This window comes from Rhineura floridana, chromosome 1, assembly GCF_030035675.1.
Source record: "Rhineura floridana isolate rRhiFlo1 chromosome 1, rRhiFlo1.hap2, whole genome shotgun sequence".
Taxonomy (NCBI): Eukaryota; Metazoa; Chordata; class Lepidosauria; order Squamata; family Rhineuridae; genus Rhineura; species Rhineura floridana.
Window position 1 is genome coordinate 308207153 of NC_084480.1, and position 26745 is coordinate 308233897.

General features: G+C 43.1%; 2 protein-coding genes across 6 annotated transcripts in view; both read left to right on the forward strand.

The window, feature by feature from the left end:
* PHF20L1 (PHD finger protein 20 like 1) overlaps positions 1–4762 on the forward strand; it is a 96444-nt gene extending 91682 nt beyond the window's left edge. For all 5 annotated transcript variants that reach the window (XM_061606923.1, XM_061606937.1, XM_061606911.1 and 2 more), the window contains 2 exons: positions 492–657; positions 2575–4762. In XM_061606923.1, coding sequence (XP_061462907.1) covers positions 492–657; positions 2575–2717 — 309 coding nt within the window. In that variant the 3' untranslated portion in view covers positions 2718–4762. The remainder of the gene's footprint in view (positions 1–491; positions 658–2574) is intronic.
* A 3602-nt stretch (positions 4763–8364) lies between these two features.
* The window catches only part of TG (thyroglobulin), a 227502-nt gene continuing 209121 nt past the window's right edge, over positions 8365–26745 (forward strand). The window contains exons 1-7 of the mRNA XM_061611878.1: positions 8365–8428; positions 10543–10651; positions 12214–12311; positions 13919–14122; positions 16139–16298; positions 24338–24444; positions 25921–26064. Coding sequence (XP_061467862.1) covers positions 8365–8428; positions 10543–10651; positions 12214–12311; positions 13919–14122; positions 16139–16298; positions 24338–24444; positions 25921–26064 — 886 coding nt within the window. The remainder of the gene's footprint in view (positions 8429–10542; positions 10652–12213; positions 12312–13918; positions 14123–16138; positions 16299–24337; positions 24445–25920; positions 26065–26745) is intronic.

The window sequence follows — 26745 nt, forward strand, 5'->3', positions numbered from 1 at the left end:
AAAAAAAACAAATTAATTAATTAAAGCAGGTTTTTGGTGTGCACAATAATACACTATGGGAAAAACTAGCCAGAGCTAACTGTTTAGGGTCCTGCTGATTTCAGTGGGAAGATTAAGCGTGTGCTCAACTCTCGCAAAACGTTTGAAATTGGTGGTGCCCAGAAGTGCCTTTGCTGGATTGTGCCTTACATTTTTACTGCCAGCACATTTTGTTGATGAATCCCAAGTGCACAATTCATGCTACGAGGATATCATTTATAATACACATTGCTATGCTTTATAGCCGTTATGAGTTGCCTTAAGCTGTAGTATAGGTCCTATGCCGTTGTTTGCCCTATCATTGTGCTCAGAAGCAGGTTTAATCTGTTTAATCTTGCTCTTGCAGCTAGAGGGAAGTTGCTTAAATCAAGCTGTATCTGTGGGCAGATATTATGTAACGATTATGACTAAGCAGTTTGCTATTTTTTTCCTGTTTTGCGGTAATCGCACAGAGGCATTTGGCTGAAGGGAACACTGTGTTTGTATTTAATGAAAAAAGAGGAGCTGAAGAATGTGTGGACTCCCGTCTTCAGTGGCAGCTAAACCTCCTCACCCACATAGAGAATGTACAGAATGAAGTTGCTAGCAGAATGGACCTGATTGAAAAGGAAGTGGACGGTAACTGTTTTAACAATCCCAAAGTCTCTGGTACAGTAGCAGGTTTAGAAGCTGATGCAAAATGTGCTATACATTTTGTAAGGCAAGTCTGTTGAAGCTCCACTGGTCCAACCTTCATATCATAAAATGGCAATTTGTATGTAATTTAGATGACAGTTTTAAGAATAATTGAATGCTGTGTATCTGTAGACAAGAACCAGCTAATTCATAGGCTGCTATTCCTGACTCCTTTGCTCCCCATGCTGGAAATTAAGCTGTGTCATAAAACAATGAGATGGGAGGAACGTGAACTCGGTGTGATAAAGTACCTTCCATTCCCCGCCACGCACAGTCTGCTTTTGAGTAACCAAATAATTTAAAAAGGGAATTATTTGGTTTGTTCAGACAAGTAATTGTCTTGGTTAAGTTGGTGAACTCGTTTAGGGAGTATATTACCTGTCCTTGCTCCTGCCCAACAGCAATGACAGGTATAATTTCTTGCAAGTAAAGAAGCCAAGCTTTATTCTAGCAGACTGACAGAGTATACTCAGCAAGAGGAGAAGAGCAGAAATTAGTCCAGATGCCCTTTGGTGCCAGGGATGAGGCAAGGATCAGACCAACTCAGGAGATGATCTTCAGAGTTTACTAAATGCAGTTCAGGGACAAGGCCAGGGGTTAGGATTCCAGGATCAGGAGCTGCAATCTCAGACTGCACAGGAGAGTGAAGTTCTAACCATCGGTCCTGCCTAAACAGACGCAGGGAAAATCCAGCTGCTTATGAGGATGCCTGTCCTGCCAAGAGCTTGAAGCCAGACACTCCTCTTGGGAGGTAGGTCTGCTTCTTGAGGCATCACCTTTCCCATGGAGACAACACTTGGCTTTCCTCCTCACCTGCCAGAGCAAGGGCCTCCCCATCATTGGAGAGGCTGGCTCCTAGTCGGGTTAGAGGGGGAGGTCTCTGATCTATGGCCTCTTCCTCGCACTCGTCCTCATCAGAGTTTTCAGCTAGGGCTATGACATTATCCCATATCCCTATGCTTTAAGAGAGCATGGTTGTTTAGTTTCACATTTATAGCCCACCCTTCTTCCCCAAAGGCGAACCCAGGGCAGTTCCAAATAATGAAAAAAATGAAATGTACTGCCTTCAAGTCGATCCCGACATATGGCGACCCTATGAATAGTGTTTTCATGGTAAACGGCATTCAGAGGTGGTTTGCCATTGCCTTCCTCTGAGGCTGAGAGGCAGTGACTGGCCCAAGGTCACCCAGTGAGCTTCATGGCTGTGTGGGGATTCCAACCCTGGTCTTCCAGGTCGTAGTCCAACACTCTAACCACTACACCACGCTGGCCAAATAATAAACTTACATAAAAACAATTTAAAACAGCACTCAAAACATATTGCAGGCAGTAGTTAAAACCATCACTGTAGAAGTTGATAGTGTGTAGCTGGTTGGTCTTGGCTGTCTGAGGGTGCAGAGGGAAGAGGGTTTGTATTTTGGTAAGGTGTCCGATGATGATGATGATACTTAAAGCATTAAATGTATCTTCATAATGTACCAGAGCCTCCTCCACTACACTACACTTCTCCAGTGCAGCCAGGGGATTGTAAGCATCTGCTTTTGTTGTCAACTAACTCTGGTTTGTGGTTTGGTTCAAACCAAGATAAACTGCGGTTTATCTGAACAAGCCAATATCAAACTGTGGGTTCTGATCCTCTCTTGTTCAAATAAACTGAAACTACATGCAGTTCCCAGTTCAGATTAAATGACTAACTGCAGAAGTGGAAGCGTCCGATCTCTTTGCAGCCGTGCCAGAGGGGAGGACAATGCAGGCTCATGCTCAAAATGCTAAAAAGATCTGGTTTAGTGTGATGCCAGAACCAGGTCCAAGTATTGTTGTTGTCCCTAACTGGGCTTGTATCTCTTTTTGTCTATATAGTTTTAGAAAGCTGGCTTGACTTCACTGGGGAATTGGAGCCACCGGATCCCCTTGCACGGCTGCCTCAGCTCAAGCGTCGGATCAAACAGCTCATATCTGACATGGGAAAAGTCCAGCAAATAGCAACTCTTTGCTCAGTATGACAAAGAGAAAGCTAAAGGAATACACACATAGGCTCTTAACAATGAATTCCATATGATTCACAAGACGTGATGAAAGAGTGATTACGAAAAGAGAAAAGAAGCTTAAACACTGTTCCTTGTTCTGTGTCGATTGTCCCATTATCCTGAAAGTCTAGAGAAGAGGAAGAAAGAACTGGTCACGCCAACATGGCCTGCAAGGCTGCTTTCACAGGCAGCATCAAGGGAGAAATCTTTAGACTGGTGTTAAAAAAAATAAATAAACCAGCCAAAGCAAGCTGTAGTGGGAGAAGGAAAGCAATTGCAATGTTTTCTTTCAGTGCTGACAGCAGAACAAGGAGATTTTCACCCACCGGTATCTTGAAGGATGGGTAAAACTGAGCAAATGCCTGTTTTCCCTTGTGCAACAGATGTTATCCAGGAAAATGAAAAGCCTTCTTACTAGCTTCCTTTTTATAAAAAAAAAAAAAAAAGACTTTTTTCTGCAGTGGTCTCTTCATGAATATTATTTTTTTAAGCAAAACCTTCCTTGCATTGATCTTCTGCTGCTTTTTAGAAACAAGGAGGGTAACAGTCAGAAGTGCCAAATAACATTTTGAAAAACCACTGAAACGAGAATGAGAGTTGTTTGATGAGTGTTTCTCCCTCTTCCCCCCCCTCGCCCCACTACCCCAGCAGAGCCCTCCATATTGCCAGCAAACCATCCAGAATTGTACCTAATTCATATTTGTGTTCAGCCGAAGCTTAACAGTATTCAGGGCTGCAGTACACTTATTTTTTATTTTTTTGGTCCTGAATGACTCTGGATAGCAATTTGATTTCTGACATTCTTGTTCTCCTCAGCTGGATTGAGGAATGGCCAGAGCATCCAGAACACCAGCACCTGGCTGTGAAACAGGGCCACTTACCATGTTAACTATTTTTAGATTGGGCAGTATCTCACTCACAAAGCCCATCAGTGCAAGGATTTTTGCTTGCGGAACAGATCTCTCCTCCTCCCCCCATGCATACCCCACACCCTCCCAAATCTGTTCCAAAGGGTTGGGGGAACCCCTAGACAGGATTTAAGGGGAGCGTGGGAGGGAGGGTGGCACAAGGGGAAGTCCTTGTGCCAATGGGACACGTTAGTTGGATACTTCCCTTTGTCTGGAAAAACAACACAATCTTGCGACGTGAGGAGTAGTTTTCTGCAGATGTCTCGTGAGATACACCTGTATTGTATGCCAGTGAACTTTGAGTTGCTCAGCTGCACCTGTGTCTTTGGTCCAAATAAACCTTTCCTGCACTATTTGAAATGCTGGAGTGACCTGCAGGATCAATCCCTGTGAATCAAAATTGTAGTTTTGGGAGCTGCCCTCCTAAAGTGGATATGGTGAAAAATCACTCATATTTGAGTGCCCCTAACAGAGAATTGCTTGCCATGATCTGTTCAGGACGTTCACTTACGTGTTGGCAAAATGTCATGAAACCAAAGTCAACCTAGTTGCCATGGGTTTTTTTTTTAATTTTCTGGACCAAGTCCAGAGCCTTCACTTTACTTTTATTCATCTGCATTATTACTGCAGCCACTGCTACATGTTGGAATATGTATATATGTCTGTGTGTGCCACACACACTCATATACATATTGCAATGCAGAGACATATTTATATTGACAAGTCTAGTTTTATTACAATAGGCTAAGACCTTGGTGACAAAATACTTAAAATGTTACCTTTTAACAAGCAGTTTCTTAAAAAAAAGAGAAAATGAAAATAATGTATGTACAGGTTTTGAAATTTGTAAAAAAAAATTAAAAAAATATTGACTGTTCAGAAGAGGTTATGTAACTGATAACAGCACGATACTTGAACACTTTATGCCTCCCCAACTGTTTTCAGTGCTGGTGATATGTATAAAAGCATATGAGAACTGTATGATGGGCCATAAACTGGGATAAGAGTACAAGCCACTGTACATTAAAAAATGTATTTAAATTTGCAGATACACTGTTCTATATGTAAGGTACTGTATGTAAAGCTGTTTATTAAACTATTCTGCATACTCTGCATTCTTTCACTGTTCTTCTCCACCTGCTTCAAAAAAAAAATTACAGGTAACCAGATTGCTTAAATGTTGAAAAATATACTAAGACGACTCTGATTTTTTTTGTCACCATCTTTGATATGAAACTGTCTTGTGAGATAGCCTATTGGCCTGTTGTCACTCATGCTTACTTATGTTGCTGCTGCTGACCGCGGATGCACTGGTGGGGGCACCAGATTGGCTCCGCTGATGGTTTTGCACCTTGCCCCTCCCAGAAAGCAGCAGCGACACAGCTGATTGGAGGTCAGGGGAGCACTCCTGCCTTACCACACCATCTACTTAATGGTCCTGTTTCCTATGATCTGTTTAGCTGGACATGCCCAGGATTGGACTTGGGAGCTTCTGAATGCAAAGCAAATACTCTGCCACTTAATTGCAGGGTCATTGCTCCTCAACTAGTTTGCTTTAAAAAAAAAAAAAAACTGAATATGTCTTGTATGGTCCCTTGTGTTCCTGTCTGAAAAAATAATTTATGCGATGCAGTGAGCCTTGTGTCCTTTTTTAAAAGTAGTTTGTGGAATGAAGGTATATACCACAGCAGTTCATAAGAGATACATTGACACAGTCTCTATCATCCACATGTGACAGGGTTCCTCCTCACCATCCCAGGTTATTTATGTATTAAAATATTTATAAGCCACAGTTTTCATAAAAGTGTATCAAGGTGGCATCAAAAAATCCAGAGACATGATAGAATTAAAAACCAATAAAATACCATTCAAAACAATACCGTAAGTACTGCATTGGTTAGAAAAGAAAATTGTATTAAAAGGCCAGTTTTAAAAGTTCAGTTTTCAGGAGATGCCTGGAAGAAATCAGGGATGGTTCCTACTGAACCTCTTGGTAGGGAGTTCCACAGGTCAGGGCCTGCTACACTAAAGGCTCAGTCTCTGGTGGAGGCCAACCTAACCAGGGGCGTCTAAAGACAGGCTGGGGCCCTTCAGCACCTGCGCCTACCTGTCTCTCGCAGGGAGGGAGCTTCTGCCCACCCATTCGCTAGCTCCGTCTCTCCTGTCTTTTGCAGCTGCACAGGCTGCTGTGCACGTGCATCGCTACCATCAATCAAGATGGTGCGGGAGGCTTCAGCCCTTTAGGGAAACCTCGGCAGCCATCTTGGTTAATGGCAGTCCTGCGCACGCAGCCTCAAAAGGTAGGAGAGACAGGCAGGTGGAAGAAGCTCCCACTCTGCGATCCGCGGCAGATACTCTGCCACGGATTGCAGAAAAGGAGCACTACTCCTTCCCCATCCTATTGAGAGATCCCTCGGGCCTCTATGGCTCCAGAGGCCCTCGGCCAGGGCCCAACCTGGACGCCCTTTGGGACTGGCCCTGAACCTAACCTCAGGCATGGGAAATCACTACGAGCACCCCATTGGAAGATCTCAGTGATTGAGATGAAACATAGGGTATTGATTTAGCCTGTCAATTTCTCAACTTGTTCTACAGAACACGGGCCTGCCATACCACAGATCTGTTTTTCCATCCTAGTTTGCACCATGCACCTTCACGGTATGAAAGGACAGCTGTTCAATTGCCTTGAACCCATGGAGTGACTTCAGTAAGGTTGGGAGGAGTTCCTCTCTTAGGCCACATCCACGGCAGACATTTATTCCACATTAAACAGCCCTGCCTTCCCCCAAAGAATCCTGGGAATGGTAATTTATGAAGGGTGCTGAGAGGGGACCTTTATTCCCCTCATAGAGCTACAGTCCTCAGAAGAGGGGGATGGCTGTTAAACCACTCTGGTCACTGGAGCTCTGTCAGAGGAATAGGAGTCTCCTAGTAACTCTCAGTGCCCTTCACAATCTACATTTCCCAGGATGCTTTGGGGGAAGCCATGACTAATTAATGTGGAATAAATGTCTGGTGTGGATGTGGCCTTAGGCTTCCAGAGAACATAATAAACTCAAGATTTTTTGGCCACTGAGTCTTAATGCCTGCTGCTGCTGCTGCTATGGCTTAAGTGGTTTGTTCTGTTAGTTCAAGTTTTGGAGATGTTTTAAAATGAATATGTTTATGGAGGAATGTTTAAAATGCTCTGCATAGCTTTCTAGATTAGATGAGGGCTCATAATGGTTGCACACTCTTTAAAAAAAACCCTTCATGTAGTAAACTAGCATTATCTCAGAGACGGGTTCTAGCCTAGCCTTCTCCCTGACACATTAGTTTTCAGCATAGAAGGAATATACATAGAGGGAGGGAGGAATATGCAGTCGTATGAGCCCTCACAAACTGAAACGGTGCTGCCCTGACCCAGATGTATCACCTGTGTGAGACTTTAGGGCTAGTCATAGGGGGAGGGCCTTAACTCAGTGGTAGAACAAATGATTTGCTTGTGAATATTCCCAGGTTCAGTCATCAATATCGCCAGGGATTATCTCCCTGTCAGAAACCCTGGAGAGCTGCCTCCAGTCAGTATTAAGTACAACTGAGCTAGATGGACCAGTGATCTGATTCAATACAAAGAGCAGTGAAATTTCTTATGTATAGATGCAGGCACAGATTAAGACAGTTTCCACCACAACTGTGTTGAACAGCTGACCATCGTGATGAATTTTCCTGCAGCTAGCATCATACCTATTTCCCTTGTTACGTGAATATGAAGCCTGATACCATGTTTTGGGGAAAGTTGGGGAGGAGAGCTTGGCTGAGAGTCCAGAGTCTGTGAGTTCAAATCTCAGCTCTTGTCTCCTGGGTGTCAAGTGCCAGCTAAAGATCACCTCCACATTGAGTGGCTCAGGGGTTACATGCCCTGCCATCTGTGCAGCTGTGGGCAAGCTGCATAGTCCCAAGGAGCCCAGTTGCCCCCCAGCTGGCAGTGGCGGACAAGGAAGGGTCTGGCTTGTGCAGCTGTGGCAAGCTGAGCAGGCCCTAGCCAGCTGGGGAGGACTAACCTCAGAGGGAGGCAATGGTAAATCCCCTCTGAATACTGCTTAGCATGAAATCCCTATTCATAGGGTCGCCATAAGTCAGGATCAACTTGAAGGAAGTCCATTTCCATTTTCCAAGAAACCAGCCGTGGGAGCAAGATGAGCTCAAGTTCCATACAACCATGTATATGGCCACACTACAGCAAGGATTGCAAGTTCAGTGTAATCTGCTTTCTATTGCCCAAGGAAAGCTGCATTTGGTACATTGTTTTTGGTTCTGAATTACTGGAATCGCGTTCCTGGATCCAAGCGTGTGACAATAAACATGCAAATGTGGCAATGTGTACATGGTTCTGTGGCCCATTCTCATTTTTTGCTGATTCATTTGAGTCATCAGGCTTGTTTGCGTGTTTCACGCTTTATACTTCTCTGGTTCTGTCTCCTGTTTAAGTTGCTGAATGTACTTGTGTTGGTTGGAGGACAAATGCAAGGTGGGGATGATCCAACTCAGTGGCCCTTGTGACTGACTTGGAAACAAAATGTGCGTCATGAGCCCACTTTAGTGCCCAGTCTTCCATTTCGTAACTGAAGGAATTCAAGCAGCGGCAGCTATAAAATCATGACCCAAGAGCAGTGCAGAGTGGACAGGCTAGATCTCTCTACCTGGTAAGGGAGTCAGTCTTCCTGCATCCCACAATGGGCCCCTTACTTCTCATCACCCTCCTTTGTTTCATTAATTTAGCATCAGCCGATCTCTTTGGTAAGTGAATCTCCACTCACTTTTTTGTTTGCAGGTGTCTCTAACTTGAGAATGATAAAAATGCAGGATTTTCCTCTTCCCAGTCATAAGCTGAACCAGTGGACAGATAACTCTTTGGCCAATGAAAGAGCTCAGTTTAAGTCAGGTGGAACCTTTGGCCCTCCAGATGTTGCTGAACTACATCTCTTATCAGCCCCAGTAAGCATGGCCAATAGCCAGGGATGATGGGCGTTGTAGCTCAGCAACATCTGGAGGGCCAAAACTCCCATCGTCCCTGGCTATTGGCCATGCTTACTGGGGTTGATAAGAGATGTAGTTCAGCAACATTCAGAGGGCCAAAGGTTCCCCATACCTTGTTTAAATCCTCAGATGCAGTTAAGAATGCCTTCTAGATGAGAATACATTATTTGTGCATTTTTAAGAAATGTATAGACGAGAGTCACTTCAAATACCCATCTAGACAGTACAGGTTTCATGAATTTCATTTTTGCCGTCCTGGGCTCCTGCTGGGAGGAAGGGCGGGATATAAATCAAATAATAAATTAATTAAAAGTGCTCCAAAGCATAAACCATTCTAAGCAGCCACTTGTGAAAAGGGACCTTAGCCTTGAAAGTAACTATTAGCTGCAATGGTAAGCTGTGCTCTTGTGACAGGATAGAAAGTAAGTACCTTTCGCCCCCATTTTCCTAATTATTTATGCATTGAGAGTGTTGTATATCAAGAACACTCGTTCAGTCCCATGCATATTTGCAGTTTCACATTACTGAGAAATTGCCATATTGTTGTCCCTGAATGGTCACTATCTAATTAAGCAGCTGTTGTGGGATGAAGAGGCAGGGGACTTCTGCTGCAAATGTAAAGAAGCCCCCGAATTCCACCCAGTTCAACCTGCTAGCTTTTTACTCTTCCACTCACAGTAAAGATCTGCAGGCATCCTGCAGTTGTCTTCATTTCTTTACATAGAGAGTGGCTGCCCAGACTCACTGGCAAACCAAATTTGCAGGGACTACTTTTATATTATAACAAATTGCTAGCTATAGCGATAGATAGATGCTAGCAGCTGTGGGTACAAAGAAAATGCATTAACGCAAGCAGTGGTGGGTGGTGACTCCAAGTCAGCACCTTGGACAGCTCCTTGAGTGAGCTGTGGAGCGCCTTGGACAGCTCCTTGAAAGTTCGGACTAAAACCCGAAACTGACCCCGCTGCCCAACTGACATGGAGCCACCAGGTACCCCTGAATGCAAGCATACTTCATAACAGAGCCAGCATTCACTGGAAAACAAATGAAGTGTACAAGTCTAGCTGAATGGGAAGGAGGGGGGAACATTCCTTTGGTACCTTTTTCCTTGCTTTGAAAGAGGAGAATGGTTTGTTTTGCAGCATCCGTCAAAAACATCTACTTTTTCAGAATGCATATTGTCATTGCAAAAGCCCATGAATGCAGAAGACAATATTTATTTATTTATTTATTGCATTTGTGTACCGCCCCATAGCCAAAGCTCTCTGGGCGGTTTACAACAATTAAAACATTAAAAACAAATATACAAATTTAAAAACATTTTAAAAAACAATTTAAAAACACATGCTAAAATATATTTTTGGACCTAGAATAACCAGGAAAGTTTGGCTTGCTAGTGCCACTGGCCTGTTCATCCTGTCCACCTGTCCTGAAAGGAAGGTGAAAAGAAATGAAAGGACTGGAACAAGTAAGGCAAGGCTGGGGAACCTGTGACCCTCCCAATGGTGTTAGGCTCCAAGTCATATCAGTTCCACCCAGCATGGGCAATGGTTGGGGATGATGAGAGCGGTGGCCCAACTTCTGGAGGGCCACAGGGTCCCAATCCTTTGTCTTAAAGCCATAGAAACCATGTCCTGTATTGGATCAGCCCATCCTTCAACCAGCCAATATGACAGAAGTGGGGGACCTGTGGCCCTCCAGATGTTGTTGGATTCCAGTGACTGGCCATGCTGGTGGGTCTATGGGAGTTGGAAAGTAACAACAACTTGGGGACCACAGGTTCCCCATTCCTGCCATAGAATGATGAGCAAAAGATGTAAGAAGGACATTGCAATGGTGGTCTGCCCAAATAACTGCATTCTTTCTGCATTCAGAGTATCAAGTGGAAAGCAAGCCTCTTCGTCCATGTGAGCTTCAAAGGGCAAAGGCCTTTCAAGAAGGTGAAGACTATGTCCCTCAGTGCTTGGAAGATGGCCAGTTCAGGTAATGACCTCATGGCATCATGAGAGGTTTTGGGTAGGAAGACAATAATGTTAAGCCCCAGTAAGAACATTAAAATGATGCAAAAGTGCATTTTTCCACTGTTGGCACCATTGTTGTGGAATACCCTCATTGCTGAGGCTCCATCTAGACTGGCATTCTGCTGACTTTTGAAGATGCACCTGTTTACACAGGCATTCCCTTGATCTCTTGACTTGAGTCTCTTGTTTTATTTACAGCACTATTTTAAGTGATGGGATTATTTTATTGTGTATTTTAATTATGGATGTTTATATTTTCATGTTTTAATGGATCGTTGAATTATGCTTTTTTAAATTATGGTGTATTTTTAGCAATGTTTTACTAATTGGTTTCTATATTTTGTAAACTGCATAGAAGTCTATTAGAGCAGGATATAGATAGATAGAAAGATAGAGATCAGGTTGGAGGGGATGGGTGGGCTACCCAAAGTGACCCTGCACCTGATGGCTCAAATGGTCCTGGTGGGCTGATCAGGCAATTGGGGGGTGCTGGTGGTCAAACAGTGGGAGCACTGCAAAGCTGCTGAGAAGGACCTGCTGTTTTAGGTTGCAGTCCTATATATGCTTACCTAAATGGGGTTAACTTCTATGTAGATGTGCATAAGTTTGCACTGGTAATCTCCCCAACGTAGCACCACTCCAGAGGGATCCTATAACATAGATTTCTGGGAAGGATTAAAAAGAGAGCTCCTCTCCTTTTTGCAGTTGCTTGGTGCTCCTCCTCAAGGGGGGGATCTTAAACCAAAACCAGTGCAGCTGTCTTCACTGCGGCAGGTGGGTCCTTTGTATTTGGCTCTTAGAGGAGCCCTCAGCAGCTACAGCAAGCAAAGGAGCCATCATACTACTGGGACACTGGGAAGGTTTAAACTCAGGGAACGGAATCCAGTGGCCTTTCAGATGTTGTAGGACTGTGATTCCCATCATCCCTGACCATTGAGGCTGATGGGAGTTGGAGTTCAATGACATCTAGAGGCCCACAATGCTCTCCCTCCTTTATTGTAAGGTGGTACAGCCCATTCTACCACTTTCAGGACTCTGTGCCTTGTAATTCATGCCTGCTGCCTTGCTTTCCCTAGCCCTAATTTTGTGAAGGTGCATGATGACAATGACCTTTTGGCATGTCTATAGCAGAGCTTGGAAGAGTTACTTTTTTAAACTACAACTCCCATCAGCCCCAGCCAGCATGGCCACTGGATTGGGCTGATGGGAGTTGTAGTTCAAAAAAAGTCCCTTTTCCATGCTCTGGTCTATAGTGGCAAAGTCTGAGAACCTCCAATCTACAGCTATACTTAGGAACACAGGAGCTGCCATATACCAAGTCAGACCATCAGACCATCTAGCTCAGTACTGTCTACACTGACTGTCAGCAGCTCTCCAGGGTTTGGGGCAGGAGTCTCTTCCAGCCCTACCTGGAGATGCCATCAGGGATTGAACCTGGGACCTTCTGCATGCAAAGCAGGTGATCTAACCACTGAGCTATGGCCCTTCCCCAGTGACACTGGAAATCTATGTTTTCCCTACTAGGAACATCCAATGTGATAAAAATGGTGCCTCCTGTTGGTGCATAGATGACAAAGGAGCTGAAATAGCAGGCAGCAAGCAAACTAGATCTTCTGTAGCCTGTAAGTAAATCACTGTGTGGGGCTGTATTCAGCTTTTACTCAGAGTATACCCATTGAAGAAATAATAATATTTATGTCCCATCCTTCCTCCCAGAAGGCACCAAGGGCAGACCTATGGGATCTCTGGGGTGGGTTAGGTTTTACACTGTATTAATGTAAGATGGTCTTCAGATGAGATGTTATGATATTAATAATGTGATGATTATGTATATGAGCAGATTGTATTTTATATTGTATTTTATATTGTACGTTGCCCAGAGTGTCCGTTTAGTCGGACAGATGGGCGTCTGCTAAATAAAATTTTATTATTATTATTTATTAAAACAAAAACACTAAAAACATATTTAAAACATTGTTGCGCGCCTCCCCCAATCTCCGAGCTGTGAGATTTCGGGGGTCCCTGCGCTTCTCCAGGGTTTGGTTTCCTTTGGAAAAAAGATCAGCGGAGACTGCGGTGTCTTTATGAAATATGGTCTGTTTATTTACACACATTCCGACCTGAGCTCAAGGATGGAGGGGGTTCAATGCATCAGCAGTCCAATATCCAGCTTTTCCATCTGGGTGCAGGGGCATCCTATAGCCATGATGCAGAGAGCTTGCCTACAGCCCCAGCCATTCTCTCAACAGAACTAAAAACTACAAGCCTCTTCTGCTAGTTGCCAGGAGTGGGGGAGAGGCTCTCCTCTAGAAGAGTTTCAATGACAAAAGGGGTCTTCCTGGCCCATTCTCCATTGCTAGGCAACTGATTGGCCCATTATCTGGCTTCGGCTATGAGGTGGTATACAAATAAAACAAACAAATAAATAAATAAATAATCTTACCTGGCTAATCTATTTGGTTAACAAAAGACTCATTTGACCAGCAGAGAATTCCTCATTCCAAGGCACAGGATTCCAAATCAGAGGCTGGAAAGGGGGCCCACAGGAATCATCCATGCCAACCCCCCATGCTCATAACAATATCTTTAAAACCAAACATCTTAAATATATCTTTAGAAATAAATCTTTAAACATCTTATATAACAACAACTAAAAACAACCCCAATATAGAAGCGACTGGGCCTAAATTAGTCATAGCTATTAATTGCATTGGGTCTACTCTGAATAACTGTTTGTTGCATACAACTCATCCCTTTGAAGTTCAGGACACAAACCATTTGGGGAGGGGTTGGCTTTTCACAATCACATGGCATGCACATTTGAAGGAGGATCCACATTTCTGTTCATATGGCTGGGAAGGGGTGGTGAAAACAGCAGTGGAAGGATGGGCTTAGTTCAAATTTTCAATGGGAGTTTAAAGGAAATTTGGCAATTCCAGCACACAAGTTCCATTTTAATCATAAGAACATAATATCATAGACTAGTTTCTTCTAACTCACATACGCCTCTCTATCCTCCACCCAGGCAAGCAAGACATTACCAGAATTTGACGATGTATTCCATCTGGGCAAATACACTTGGGTAGTGAAGCAATGTAGCGTGTGCCATGGCAAAAATTCTGAGAGCTAGACAGAGGCCTCAAGGGCTGCACCTGAGCCCCCGGGTCTGAGAATGCCTGCTCCTGGCTTAACGATGTTTAAGTTTAATGATGTCTCTTCTCTGCCACAGGTTTATCCTTCTGTCAGCTACAAAAGCAGCAGACCCTGATTGGTCGCTCTGTCAACAGCAGTGCAGCTTCCTACATCCCACAATGTCTGGATTCTGGTGAATTTGACCCAATACAGTGTGATTTCGGCCTGGATCAGTGCTGGTGTGTGGATGCTGAAGGGATGGAGATTTATGGCACGAGGCAGAGAGGGAAGCCCAAGCGATGTAAGTCCTGCTCTGTCATCACCAGTTTAAACCAACTTCCTTCCTTCCCGGCCCTCCCCAATCAAACTCAGAATAGCTTTCTCAGCAATATGAGAAATAAACGAACAAACCCTGTTCACTGATTTTTTAAAGTTATTCGTACCTAGAAATGGGGGAGAAATTCGATTCCATTCACGTTTATAGGTGGACTTACCTAATACACATTTTCCAAAACAATACACAAGCAGAAATGCAGCCATCCTTCATAAATTCACACTTCTCCAAATTTTACAGCGCAGTTCTGCAGCCAAGTTATGTGTAAAAGCATGCATATACTAAACTGTGCATTAAAAGGTGCACACATTTATGGAAATTATGTATTAAAATGCATTACATTAGGGAAATTTGCTGTATTATTATTATTATTGTTGTTATTATCATTATTATTATTACCATTATTATTATTACCATTATTATTATTATTATCATTATTATTATCATTATCATTATCATCATTATCATCATTATCATCATTATTACCATTATTATTATTATTATCATTATTATTATCATTATCATTATCATCATTATCATCATTATCATTATTATTATTATTATTATTATTATTATCATTATTATTATCATTATCATTATCATCATTATCATCATTATCATCATTATTATTATTATTATTATTATTATCATTATTATTATCATTATCATTATCATCATTATCATCATTATCATCATTATTATCATTATTATTATTATTATTATTATTATTATTATTATTATATCCCGCCCTTCCTCCCAGCAGGAGCCCAGGGCGGCAAACAAAAGCACTAAAAACATTAAAACATGATAAAAACAAACTTTAAAACACATTAAAACAAAACATCTTCAAAAACATTACTTAAAAAAAGCTTTCAAAACATCTTCTAAGATTAAAAGCATTTTTAAAAAGGAAGGTTTAAGAACATATTAAAAAGCAGTTCCAACACAGACACAGACTGGGATAGGTCTCAACTTAAAAGGCTTGTTGAAAGAGAGAAGTTTGTACAAAAATGTATATCTGTCTGCTGTCCAGGTGCTAACTGTTGATGGACAACTTCAAGGCTCTTGTTGCTCTCCTTCTTATGGTTTCAATCTTTTTATCATTATGGTTTCTTCAGCACTTCAAACAGAGGGCTCCTTCAAGTAGAGGACTATCCTCTTGATGACCCTTCAATTAGAGGGCTGTCTATTTGAAGGACACGGTAAAGTAGGACACACGGCTACCCTATTCATAGCTGAGACAAGATTTTGAACAACGGACATCCTGGTTTCCAGTCCAGTGTCTTATCCATGACCCTAATACTAATATGATGAAAACTGCAAGATCATGTCCTGCCCTTCGTCAAAGGACTCGGTCGCAGATGCATCTGTGTTTTTTTCTCTTTTTGTTAAAGTTATAGATACATTGGAAGCAGTGCACCTCATTAACCTAACTACGCTCGCTAGGAACTTTGGCCCTAAGCTAACACTCACTAAGCATGCTAACACAGTAATAAGACGTTGACTCAGCAAAGGGGTCCCCCTCCTGAGTCAGCTTAAGCAGTCTCGGATCACGCGTGCACACACAGGCTCCTCCTCAGCTCAATCTGTTGAATTTCCCACCTCAAATGCCTCCGAGCATGGGGTGAAGGTGGTTTGACCTCAGCTTCCATCTCTGACAGAGGGGGGCTGCTAACTGGTAGTTCTGGTGGGGGAAGCTGAGCAGCACTCAGCTGGGAAACGTCTGATGTGCAAGGTTCATTCTCTGTCAGTGGCGGTGCTTACATGGGGGGTCAGGACCGGAGGGGCTCAGCTGTCAAAGGCGTCCTGTGAGTCCCTCCCACTATCTGCCCCTCCCAGATTCCCAGTCCAAGTCCTCATCCTCTGTTTTGCTCTTGTCTATCCACCCCCTCCCTGCTTGGCTCACGACAGAACGTTTCCCTCCCACAAACCCCATGTATGAGAAGATAACGTTGCAGCAAATGTCACGTGTTTGCTTTCCAGGCCCTAGGAAATGTGAGATCCGAGACCGTCGCATTCTGCACAATGTCGGAGAAAAGAGTCCACCCCAATGCTCAGCTGAAGGAGAATTTCTGCCTGTCCAGTGCAAATTTATCAACACAACGGACAAGATGGTCTTTGACCTTGTTCACCACTTTAGCAGGTAGGAGGAGCATGTTTTTATGATCAAAAACATCTTGTGGCTCATTCCATTTGCAGAAAATATGAGAACACATTCTAGCCTCCTGGTTGGTCTGTGACTAGAAAGAGTTCAGATGTTTTGAGGGAGATGGTATGCTTTCCCTACAGCAGTGGGTGCCAGAAAGGAGGGAGGAAGTGACCTTCCTACCAGGTCAGGTCCTTGGGCCCGTCCACCCAGGATTGTCTATTGTGACTGGCAGCAGCTCTGTAGGGACTCTGGAAGCGATCTTCTTCACCACTTGCTACAGCATCTGTTCCTTGTAACTGGAAATGTGAAGGACTAGACCTGGGTTCTTATGCATGCAAGGTTGGTGTTCTACCACCTAGCTAGACTGCAGGGCATCAGTAAACCATTGACTAATTTCTGGTGGTCCACCTAATGCTGAGATGCTTGCAAAGAGTGCTGACCTGGTGGATCTTGGTGTGATCCAGCCAGGCACTTGTTATGTTCTTAAACAAGCATAACATATATAGAGCATCTGCTTTGCATGCAGAAGACCCCAGGTTCAGTCTCCAAGGTCTCTATGTAGGACTGGGAGAGACCCCTGTCTGAAATCCTGAAAAGCCACTTCCAGTTGTACCAATGGTCTACCACAGGGCAGGGCAGATTCCTATAATCCTACAAAGGAATGGCCAGATGGCTTATGAGGAATCACCGGGGGGGGCTGTTGCTACTCCCCCCAGAGGTGGTTGTCTCACTTTGTTAAATGATAGGACCGACCCTGCTGAAAAACATGTTGTTTATATGAGGGATGCTACAGCTCATACTGGTAGAGTACAGGCTTTAGGTGTCAAAGATCCCAGGTGCCATCCATGGCATTTCCAGTCAAAAGGGTTTCAGATGTTGGTGGTAGAGCCAGGAAAGATCACTCCCTAAGATCTAGCCTAACACTGGGCTACATGGACAGATGGTAGCTTCATGTGTTCATATCATTCAACAGCTATAAGAGTGGCTGTATACTATAGCCAGCATGGATTTTTTGCATCCTGCAATGTTAAGTTGAAAATATCCCCCATGCCATTCTGATGCTTCCCATAAGCTCATTTCAAAACAAAACCTTACAAAATTTATAGTCCTGAACTCAGGAATGCTTGCTTAATAACCTTGCTTAAGTTTTCATGGCAATACACAAAACACTCAGAGAGAATTGAGAGTTCACAAGAGAAAAAAATCCAGACCCCTGTTGGACTTTTTTCTGTCAGTGGTCTCATAATTTGTTGAAATTAATTAAAAAGCAGCCATGTTCACAGAGTACCTGTAATCCTATTACTAACCTTCCCCCATACTCTAACCTTCATCTTCTGCAGTTTAAAAAATGCCTGTCTGATTTTTAATTAATTGAAGAAATTTAACATTGGAGTTTATGATAGCACAGGCATTCTCAGTAAGAACCAGTTCAGTGTTCTAAAAGCCAGACTCACAGCTGTTTGGCTTGGCTAATCAGGGGGCCACACCAATGCTAGACATTTATTCCACTTTAAACAATCATGGCTTCCCCCAAAGAATCCTGGGAAATGTAGTTTGTGAAGGGTGCTGAGAGGAGACTTCTATTCTCCTGACAGAGCTCCAGTGGCCAGAGTGCTTAAAAGTCAGCCTGTCTTCCCAAAGATTTCTGGGGATTGTAGCTCAGTCAGGGGAATGAGGCATCTCCTAGCAACTCTCAGTCTCCTTCACAAAGTACATTTCTTGGGATTCTTTGGAAGAAGTGTTACCAAATTCTTCCAAGCTACACAGCAAGTGGATTGGACTGTGAAAGACCAACCCAAATGGTATTTGCACTTTCACAAATTTGTAGGGCAGTCCAATATCTCAGAGAGGAGGTCAGGTCTCCTGCTCCCCTGGTGCATTCACTATAGCTGCCCAATTGCCCTGCTTTTTAAACTTTGATAGAAATATATGTTGGCTGTAGGTACTTTCTTAAACCGCAGGGTTGGGTTTTTTTGCCTATTAGTGAATACATTTTAATTTATAAATGTAAAATTGTCAAAATGTTATTGGAGACTTTATTTTTGCTACACTGAACAGTTGAAACAATAAAATGTTTATTTCCTGGATTACCCCGCTCCTATAGTGAGCATATCTTCTGAATTGTTCATCACATACTCAAATGATTGTGAACATGATGATTTTCATATGCTGTCCCATGAATCATATTAGGAGGCTTTACAGTGACCGTTTCACTCTCTTACAAGGCTGAGATGACAGAGAGTGATACAAAGTGCAATGGAGATTGTCTGTCTGTCTGTCTGTTTGTTTATCTACCTGTATCCACAAAAGCTTCAGGCTGCATGTAGTATAGTCTTATAAACAGTCTGGACATGAAATTTTCTTCTAACAGGGCAAACTGAGTTAGAGCATAAGAAGAGCCCTGCTGAATCAGGCCAATGGCCCATCTAGTCCAGCATCCTGATCCCACAGTGGCCACCCAGATACTGATGGGAAGTCTGCAAGCAGGACTTGAGTGCAAGCACTCTCCCCTCCTACAGCTTCCGGCAACTGGTTTTCAGAGGCATACTGCCTCTGACTATGGTGGCAGAGCACAGCCATCATGGCTAGTAGCCCTTGATAGCCTTATCCTCCATGGATTTGTCTAATCCTCTTTTAAAGCCATCCAAGATGCAACTCTGTTGTGGGTGGGAAAGGTTAATAACCCTCTCCAGTGCCATGATCCCAGTCTGGACCATCCCAGCCCCACAACTGATATTTACTAACATTTATTTAAAGAGATATAGTTAGCCCTTATTGACTGTCCCAAAATCAAGGGTAGAGAACTGGGCTTCCAGATGTTGTTGGACTACAACTCCCATCATCCCTGACCATTGGCTATGCTGGTTGGGGCTGATGGGAGGTGGAACTCAAGAACATCTGGAGGGCCAAAAGTTCACCATCCCTGCCCTAAATGAACCCATGCAATACCATTCCTACGCACAGAAAATATGTAGAAAATTATTCAAGCCACTAGGGGGCATGAGAGTCTTTAAAGTGGCTGCTATCATATGTGGCTGAATGAAACTTACTTCTCTATTCAATAGATTCTAATTGAAATTGGAAAAAACAAAGCAAGCTATTGTTCCCCCCCCCCCACCTTCTTTAAGCAACTCTTTGCTGGGGGGTTAGGATCAGTATTATGGGAGACTGTATCTTGTATTGCTCAAATAATGCATTTAGCTTGATGGTATATGAGGATCTTTGAATGCGCCTCTCCAGGGTGTTGAGATGTCAAATCTTAGCCTAGACTGGTAGCGGATATTTATTTGCCCAAAAATACAGTGGGGGCATCTTGCTTATATGATGAGATTAGACAAATCCATGGAGAATAGGTGGCTGTTAGTCACAGAGGCTATATGGAGCCTTGATGTTCAGAGCTGGTATGCTCCCAATATCTTCACATGCTCACTTGTGGGCTTCCCAGAGGCACCTGGCTGACCACTTTAGTAAACAAGATGCTAGATCTGATATATCTTAGAGTTGGAAGTGCAACTGCAAGGATCATTCAGTTTGCAGCACAAGAGTTAATTCTGTTAGTGTTAAAGTCAACTAGCCAAGAGAGAGACTGGTAGAGTGTTGCTTAGCAACCAGGCAGAGTGGCATTATCTTCACTGAGGTAACACCTGATCAGATTGGCTGCATAGTTCTGAAGGAGTTTTCCTCTGTATGTTTAGCTGTATGTTTAGCTCCTCTGTATGTTTAGCTGAATGTCTTCCTGCTCTGTACTAAGGAAAACTAAACCTCTCCGTTCCTTTCTCCTCAATCGATACTCTATATTTGTTCAGTATGTCAGTAAAGTGTTATCAGGACTTTTCTCTCTGGACTCCATCTGCATTGTTTAAGTGACTTTCCTAGCACTTTGGTCTAATCTAGCTGGGCAGTTCTTACCTTCCTCAGTGTACATGCATATAAATGCATGCACATGAACGGTAAGACCCCCTGTAGTGCACAGCCTACCGTTACAGTCACTGATCTACTGAGGTATATTTTGAATGGTGAAAGCATTATCAGAAAATGTGTGCTTTTTTTCTAATATACGTTTAAGCCAGAGGACAAACGCCATCACGTTTTTGAAATCTGCAGAGGAAAGGCTATTGCAGAGGAAATGACAGCAGCATACGGCAGAGAGTGCAGAGCTTTCAGTGATGCATAACTGGGTGTGGGGAGCCTGGTACATAGGAACAAAGGAAGTGCGTTATACTGAGTCAGACTGCATTGGTGCATCTAGCTCAGTATCATCTATGCTGACTGGCAGTGGGTCTTCCACTCCTACCTAGAGACGCTAGGGATTGAGCCTGGGACCTTCTGTATGGTACATAGGGGTGTTGCAAGAGTGCCCCTGTTTGCACCTGTGAAACAATGGATGCAAAGTCCCATTCACATGTGTAAATTGGATCTGTGCAGCTCAGTTGCCACGGGAGGAAAGGAAACCTTCTGCTTGGAGCTTGCCATTGACTGTCTCTTAGTAGATATGATTATGTTCCCCATCTGATTCAATCACCTTTCCCATTTCCATGGAGTGGTGCTTGTTTCAGTGTTTTCAAAAAACAGCTTAAGGAGGCTTTCCTCTAAGGCTGTTGTCTGCCTTAATTGTGACTGAAAGCAGATGTGGTGGAGCAAATGAAAGAACTTGTTTAGGCTGTTCGCCGCCTTGCGGAGATTTGCTGAAAGCTGGTAATGAATGGGTGGTTGCAATTCCCAGTGGTAAGCAGCCCCACCTTCTTATGGTCTTTGGTAGAATGGACCTACCAATGTATTTGATTAGACTGTTGTGTTAATCATGATATTAGGCACCACCAAGAGTATTTTGCAATTAATGTAGTGTGGTGTATTGGTCAGAGTGTCCAACTAAGACTGGGGAGACCCAGGTTCAAATCCCCACTCAGCCATGAATCCCACTGGCTGACCCTGAGCCAGTCATTTGTTCTCAGCCTAACCCACCTCACAGGATTGTTGAGAGACTAAAATGAGTGCAGGGGGAGATAAACCATGTGTGTTACATGAAGCTTGCAGTGGATACATTTAAGGAACAAATGAACTCTGCCCAGCAACCAGCATGCTTCCCTCTGCCCTTGCCTTACACATGTGATCCTCAATGACAGTAGACTGAACAATAACATAGATTCTCAGGCACACTCAGAAGCAAACTGCAAGTATCAATCTGTGGTTCAACTCAGGAAGTCAACTAACGAACCCACTCCATGGGATCTGTCCCCAAATCACTAACCGCATCTGCTTATCAACATTGTGCAGTGGCAACTGCTGCTTAGAGCCAAGTCACACAACCACTGACTTTTTGGTGGCAGGGGTGGGGACCCTGTGGCCTTACAGATGTTGCTGGACTCCAACTCCCATCAGCCCCGTCCAGCATGACCAATGCTCAGGGATGATGGGCACTGTAGTCCAGCAAGATCTGGAGTTGGGTTGGAAGGATCTGTCTGTTTTAGTTCTCTCTATCTCTCACGTTTTCCAATCTTAAATTTGGCTCTCCACATTTCTGCGGCAATCTGCAAATTGAAAATTTCTTTCTTAAAAAAACTCATGAAAATTTTAGCATTTTAGTGAGAATTTCTCCTACTAAACACATTTTTTGTACGCAGTTTTGACTAATGTACATATTTTTGCAAGCTATTTCTGCTAATGTAATGCATTTTTATATGTTATTTTCACCAATCTAGTCATTTTATGCACTCATTACCCTGACATAGGTGTTTTTGCGACTTTCATCAAGGCACTTGGAGGGTAAATTTTGTCACCTCCATAGCAATGTTGACATCCCATCTGCATTTACTATAGTCCTCAGTGAGGTGTCCAGTGAAATGTCTGCTGCAACGTCTTGGGATCAGTTTCAGTTGATGTTACCTGATAATGTAGACAAGGTGTTTGAAATGATGCAGCCAGCAATGTGTCTTCTTGACCCTTTCCCTTCTTGGCTTATTAAAGCTTGCCGAGGGGTATGACCAAGTGGATCCAGGATGTGGCCAATTCATCTTTGCAGGATGGAGTGGTCCCAGCAACCTTGAAAGAGGTGGTGATCTGATTGCTCCTGAAAAAGGCCACCCTGGACCCATTGGTTTGTGACAACTACCGCCCGGTCACAAATATCCTCTTTATAGGGAAGGTGATTGAGAGGGTTGTGGCACAGCAATTGCAAGTACTCTTGGATGAAACAGATTATCTTGACCAATTCCAGTCTGGGTTCAGACCTGTTTATGGGAGTGAATCGGCCTCGGTCCTCCTGATGGATGACCTTTATCGGGAGAAGGACAGGGGAATGCAACCCTGTTACTCTTACTTGATCTCTCGGTGGCTTTTGATACCATTGACCATAGTATCCTTCTGGGCCGACTTGGTGAGATGGGTATTGGAGGCACTGTTTTACAGTGGTTCTGTTCCTACCTCCAGGGTCATTTTCAGAGAATAGCAGTGGGTAATTGTGTTTCAGCCCCCTGGCAGTTGTACTGTGGGGTGTCGCAGGGTACCATCTTGTCCCCAATGCTGTTCAACATCTATATGAAGCCCTTGAGAGCAAGGTGTCAGAAGGTGTCAGCAGTACACTGATGATACCCAGTTCTATTTCTCTGTAACATCTGAATCAGGGCAGGCCATGTAAGCCCTGGACCAGTGCCTGGACCTGGTGGTGGGCTAGATGAGGACAAATAAACTGAGTATGAATCCTGGTAAGATGGAGAAGCTGTGGGTTGTGATTCCCGAGTTTGGATAATTGGTCAATTGCCTGCTTTGGATGGGGTCGCACTCCCTCTGAAAGAGCTGATCTGTAGTCTGGGGTGCTGCATTGCTAGAGGCCCAGGTGACCTCAATGGCTAGGGGTGCCTTTTACCAGTTCTGGCTGATAAGAAGCTGCGTCCGTTTCTGGATCAGGATAGCCTGACCACTGTTGTCCACACACTGGTAACCTTCAGGCTGGATTACTGTAATGCTCTCAATGTGATGCTGCCCTTGAAGTTGGTCCAGAAGCTTCAGCTGGTGCAAAATGTGGTGCAACTGCTCAGTGGGTGGGGTATCACCAACATGTTACCCAGCTGCTGAAAGAATTGCACTGGCTACTCATTAGCTACTGGGCCAAGTTCAAGGTTCTAGTTTTGGTGTACAAAGCCCAACACAGCTTGGAAACAGGATACCTGAAAGATAATATTACCCCTTATATGCCCAATTGATCACTGCACTCTGCAGGTGAGAGCCTCTTGCAGGTAACATCTTATCAGGAGGTCCGTTCTGCATAACATAGGAAGTGGACCTTTAGTGTAGTGGCACCTACCCTGTGGAATTCCCTCCCCTTGAATATTAGACAGGCACCATCTCTGTTATCTTTTCGGCGCCTATTGAAGACTTTCCTCTTTCAGAAAACCTTTTAAGCAGACATCTTATCCCAGTCTGTGTCTGTGCTGGAATTGCTTTTTAAGATTTTTAAAAATGTTTTTCAAAATATGTTTTAAAGATGTTTTGTTTTAATATGTTTTAAAGTCTTTTGTTTTTAAGATATTTTAAAGTGCTTTCGGTGTTTTTGTTTGCTGCCCTAGGCTCCTTCTGGGAGGAAGGGTGGGATATAAATTTAATAAATTAATAATAAAATTTAAAAACCAGATAACTGTGAATTTCGAAGGACGACTGTGTTTCCGTTCTCATGTTGTTTTGGAAAATGCAGATTTGATAAATTCAGCTTCAAATGTGAAGTGAATAGAATTACTCTAATCTGGAGACAGGCAACTGGTGCCTCCATTTCAATGGTGGGGCACTTTGGACAGTTCCTTGAAAAATCCGACTAAAACCCAGAGTAGATTCCATTACCCTACTAATGTGGAGCCACCAACTGGCACTGTCTGGAGGTCTACATGTTCTTCACCCTTGCTTTAACATGCCTAACCAATCCAAATCTAGTATCTTAATGCCATCCGCACCCCTCAAAATCTATAGTTAGCTACTGTAGAAGCATTGAGAAGGGGTTGTGATGACATGTGTGGCATTTTCTAATGGGCTGGTTTTCCTTTTAGATTTCCAGAAGCTTTCCTAACATTCAGATCCTTCAGCAGTATGTTCCCAGAGGTCTCTGGCTACTGTTACTGTGTTGACAGTCTAGGGCGGGAATTGGAGGATTCTGGTAGGTGCTTGCTAAATCGTGTGTTATTTATCCCAAGGGTGGCTTTGCATATATCTTTAGAGGTACAAAACAGTTAAGAAAATTTAGGAAGTTTGTGCTTATATTTTTAAAATATGTGTAATTATCCCTTTTCAAATATGCTGATTAGAATTAAAGCTTGGGGGGGGTCACACAATCATTTGAAATTGGATGAATCCCCTTTTTTCACAAAGTAGGCTGGGTAGAAATTTTACATTTTTGTACTCACTTTTTGTTCTGGCAAAACTCAGATCTTACAGCCAAAAACTTGGCAGCGACAGTTCAAATTCACCCCCTCTCCCCATCAAATTGATCAAAAAGATCAAAATGTGAATGCCTCAGAATTTATATTTTATATTAATCCTGTTTTTAACATTACATGTTTATATTTATGTATTTATTTATATAATACTTCAAGCTGATGTATCTAAGGTGTGTACAATAAAACAGGTAAAAATATCTAATCCCCAATAACAGTCATGTATACAGATGTATACAACTAAGAACCAAGGGTCAAATTCATCTAAGCCCTACTCAGGGTTAGAGATGGAAAGATCTGTTCAGTTTTCTCAGTTTCTCATTTTTTTAGTTCTCCACATTTCTGCAGCAATTTATGGTTTTTTTAAAATCCTCATAAAAATTCACCAGCATTTTAGTGCAAATTTCTCCTAATGAACACATTTTTGTAGGCAGTTGACTAATGTATACATTTTTGCATGCAATGTCTCATCCCATAATGCATTTTGCATGTTGTTTTCACCCATATATTCATTTTTATGCACACTTTCCTCTAACATATGCATTTTTTGTAAACATTGGCGAACTGCATTGCTAAATTTGAGTAAGTGCAAATTTCGAAGAATGGCTGTGTTTTGGTTCTCATATTTTTTTGGAAAGTGTGAATTTGATAGATTCAGCTTGAAATGCAAACTGGATTGAATTTCTCCCCCATCCCTACTCAGAATAGACCCACTGAAATTCATGATCCTAAGTTAATCATGTTTATTAACTTCAGTGGATCTGTTCTAAGTAGGACTAGCACTGAATATCATCCAATGAATATAGTTAAGCCCAAGTTTTAAAATGGTTGAGTAAACAAAGGAGGCTTTTAGCAGGTTCTGCAATGTATGCAGTTTTGTTGCCTTCCTTATATACACCAGAAACTATGGACTGTATGATCCAACACTGTGCAAGTGTGACTTCTGTTTCCTCTCTTCTCCCGTCCCTGTGTGCCCCCAAAATCTTCTCCAGAGGGTTCCCCAGATCCATAGCTAATGTTGAGGGTGTGTTGGGAAGCTGGAGGTGACAGAGGAGGAAGTAGAAGTTCTGTTGCACAAATGGAGCTGCAGCATTGGATACAGCTATATAGATTTTGTTTTAGATATATTACCATCAATTTTGGGGGGGGGGGATATCTCAGCACAGGACCCTGTACTAAAATACCATTTCCTCTCCCAGGTCTGGAAATGTTGCTTGAGAATGTTTACGACACGGTGTTTGCATCGCTGGAGCCTGTTGCCACCTTTTCAGAAACCAGCATGTATAGGATCCTGCAGCGACGTTTTCTGGGAGTACAGCTGGCTACAACTGGCAGATTCAGATGTATGTAGCATATCAGGCCGTGAGGCTTAGAAAACAGGGTCACCTGCATGCACTTAATTTATAAACAGGGGGAGCCAATGTGGTGCCCTCCAGTCATTGCTGGACTACAACATCTTCCTTGACCTTTGGTTGCCATGCTGATGGGAGTTGAAGCCAACAAATTCTGGAGGGCACCATGTTGGCTATCTGTTGGGAGAGGATGTCTTGAAACACGGCCATTGGCAGAGGGTGGGCACTTAAGCATTGTCAGGGAAAAGGAAACACATTACCAATAAACAAGTACAAAAGAGGACAGAGATTTGAATAATATTTGCATATACTAATTTAAATATACAGGTGCAAATTTAGAAATAACTGTTATAATTTAAATAGAAATGCAATACATCTCACCACAGTGTGTGAGTGGGGGGGGGGCTGAACTCAGATGCGTCTCCTCAGTCTGCTGTTTGAGGGCTATGGATGGGCAACTTTAAGCTCTCTTGCCTTGTGGTTCTTAGACTTGGACACAACCACCTCTCAGTTGGAGGACTGTTCTCTTGATAGCCATTCAAATAGAAGACCTTCTTCTGTAAAGTAGGACACATGACTTCCCCCCCCATACGAACATAGGAAGCTGCCTTATACCAAGTTAGACCATTGCTCCATTTAACTCAGTATTGTCTACACTGACTGGCAGCGCCT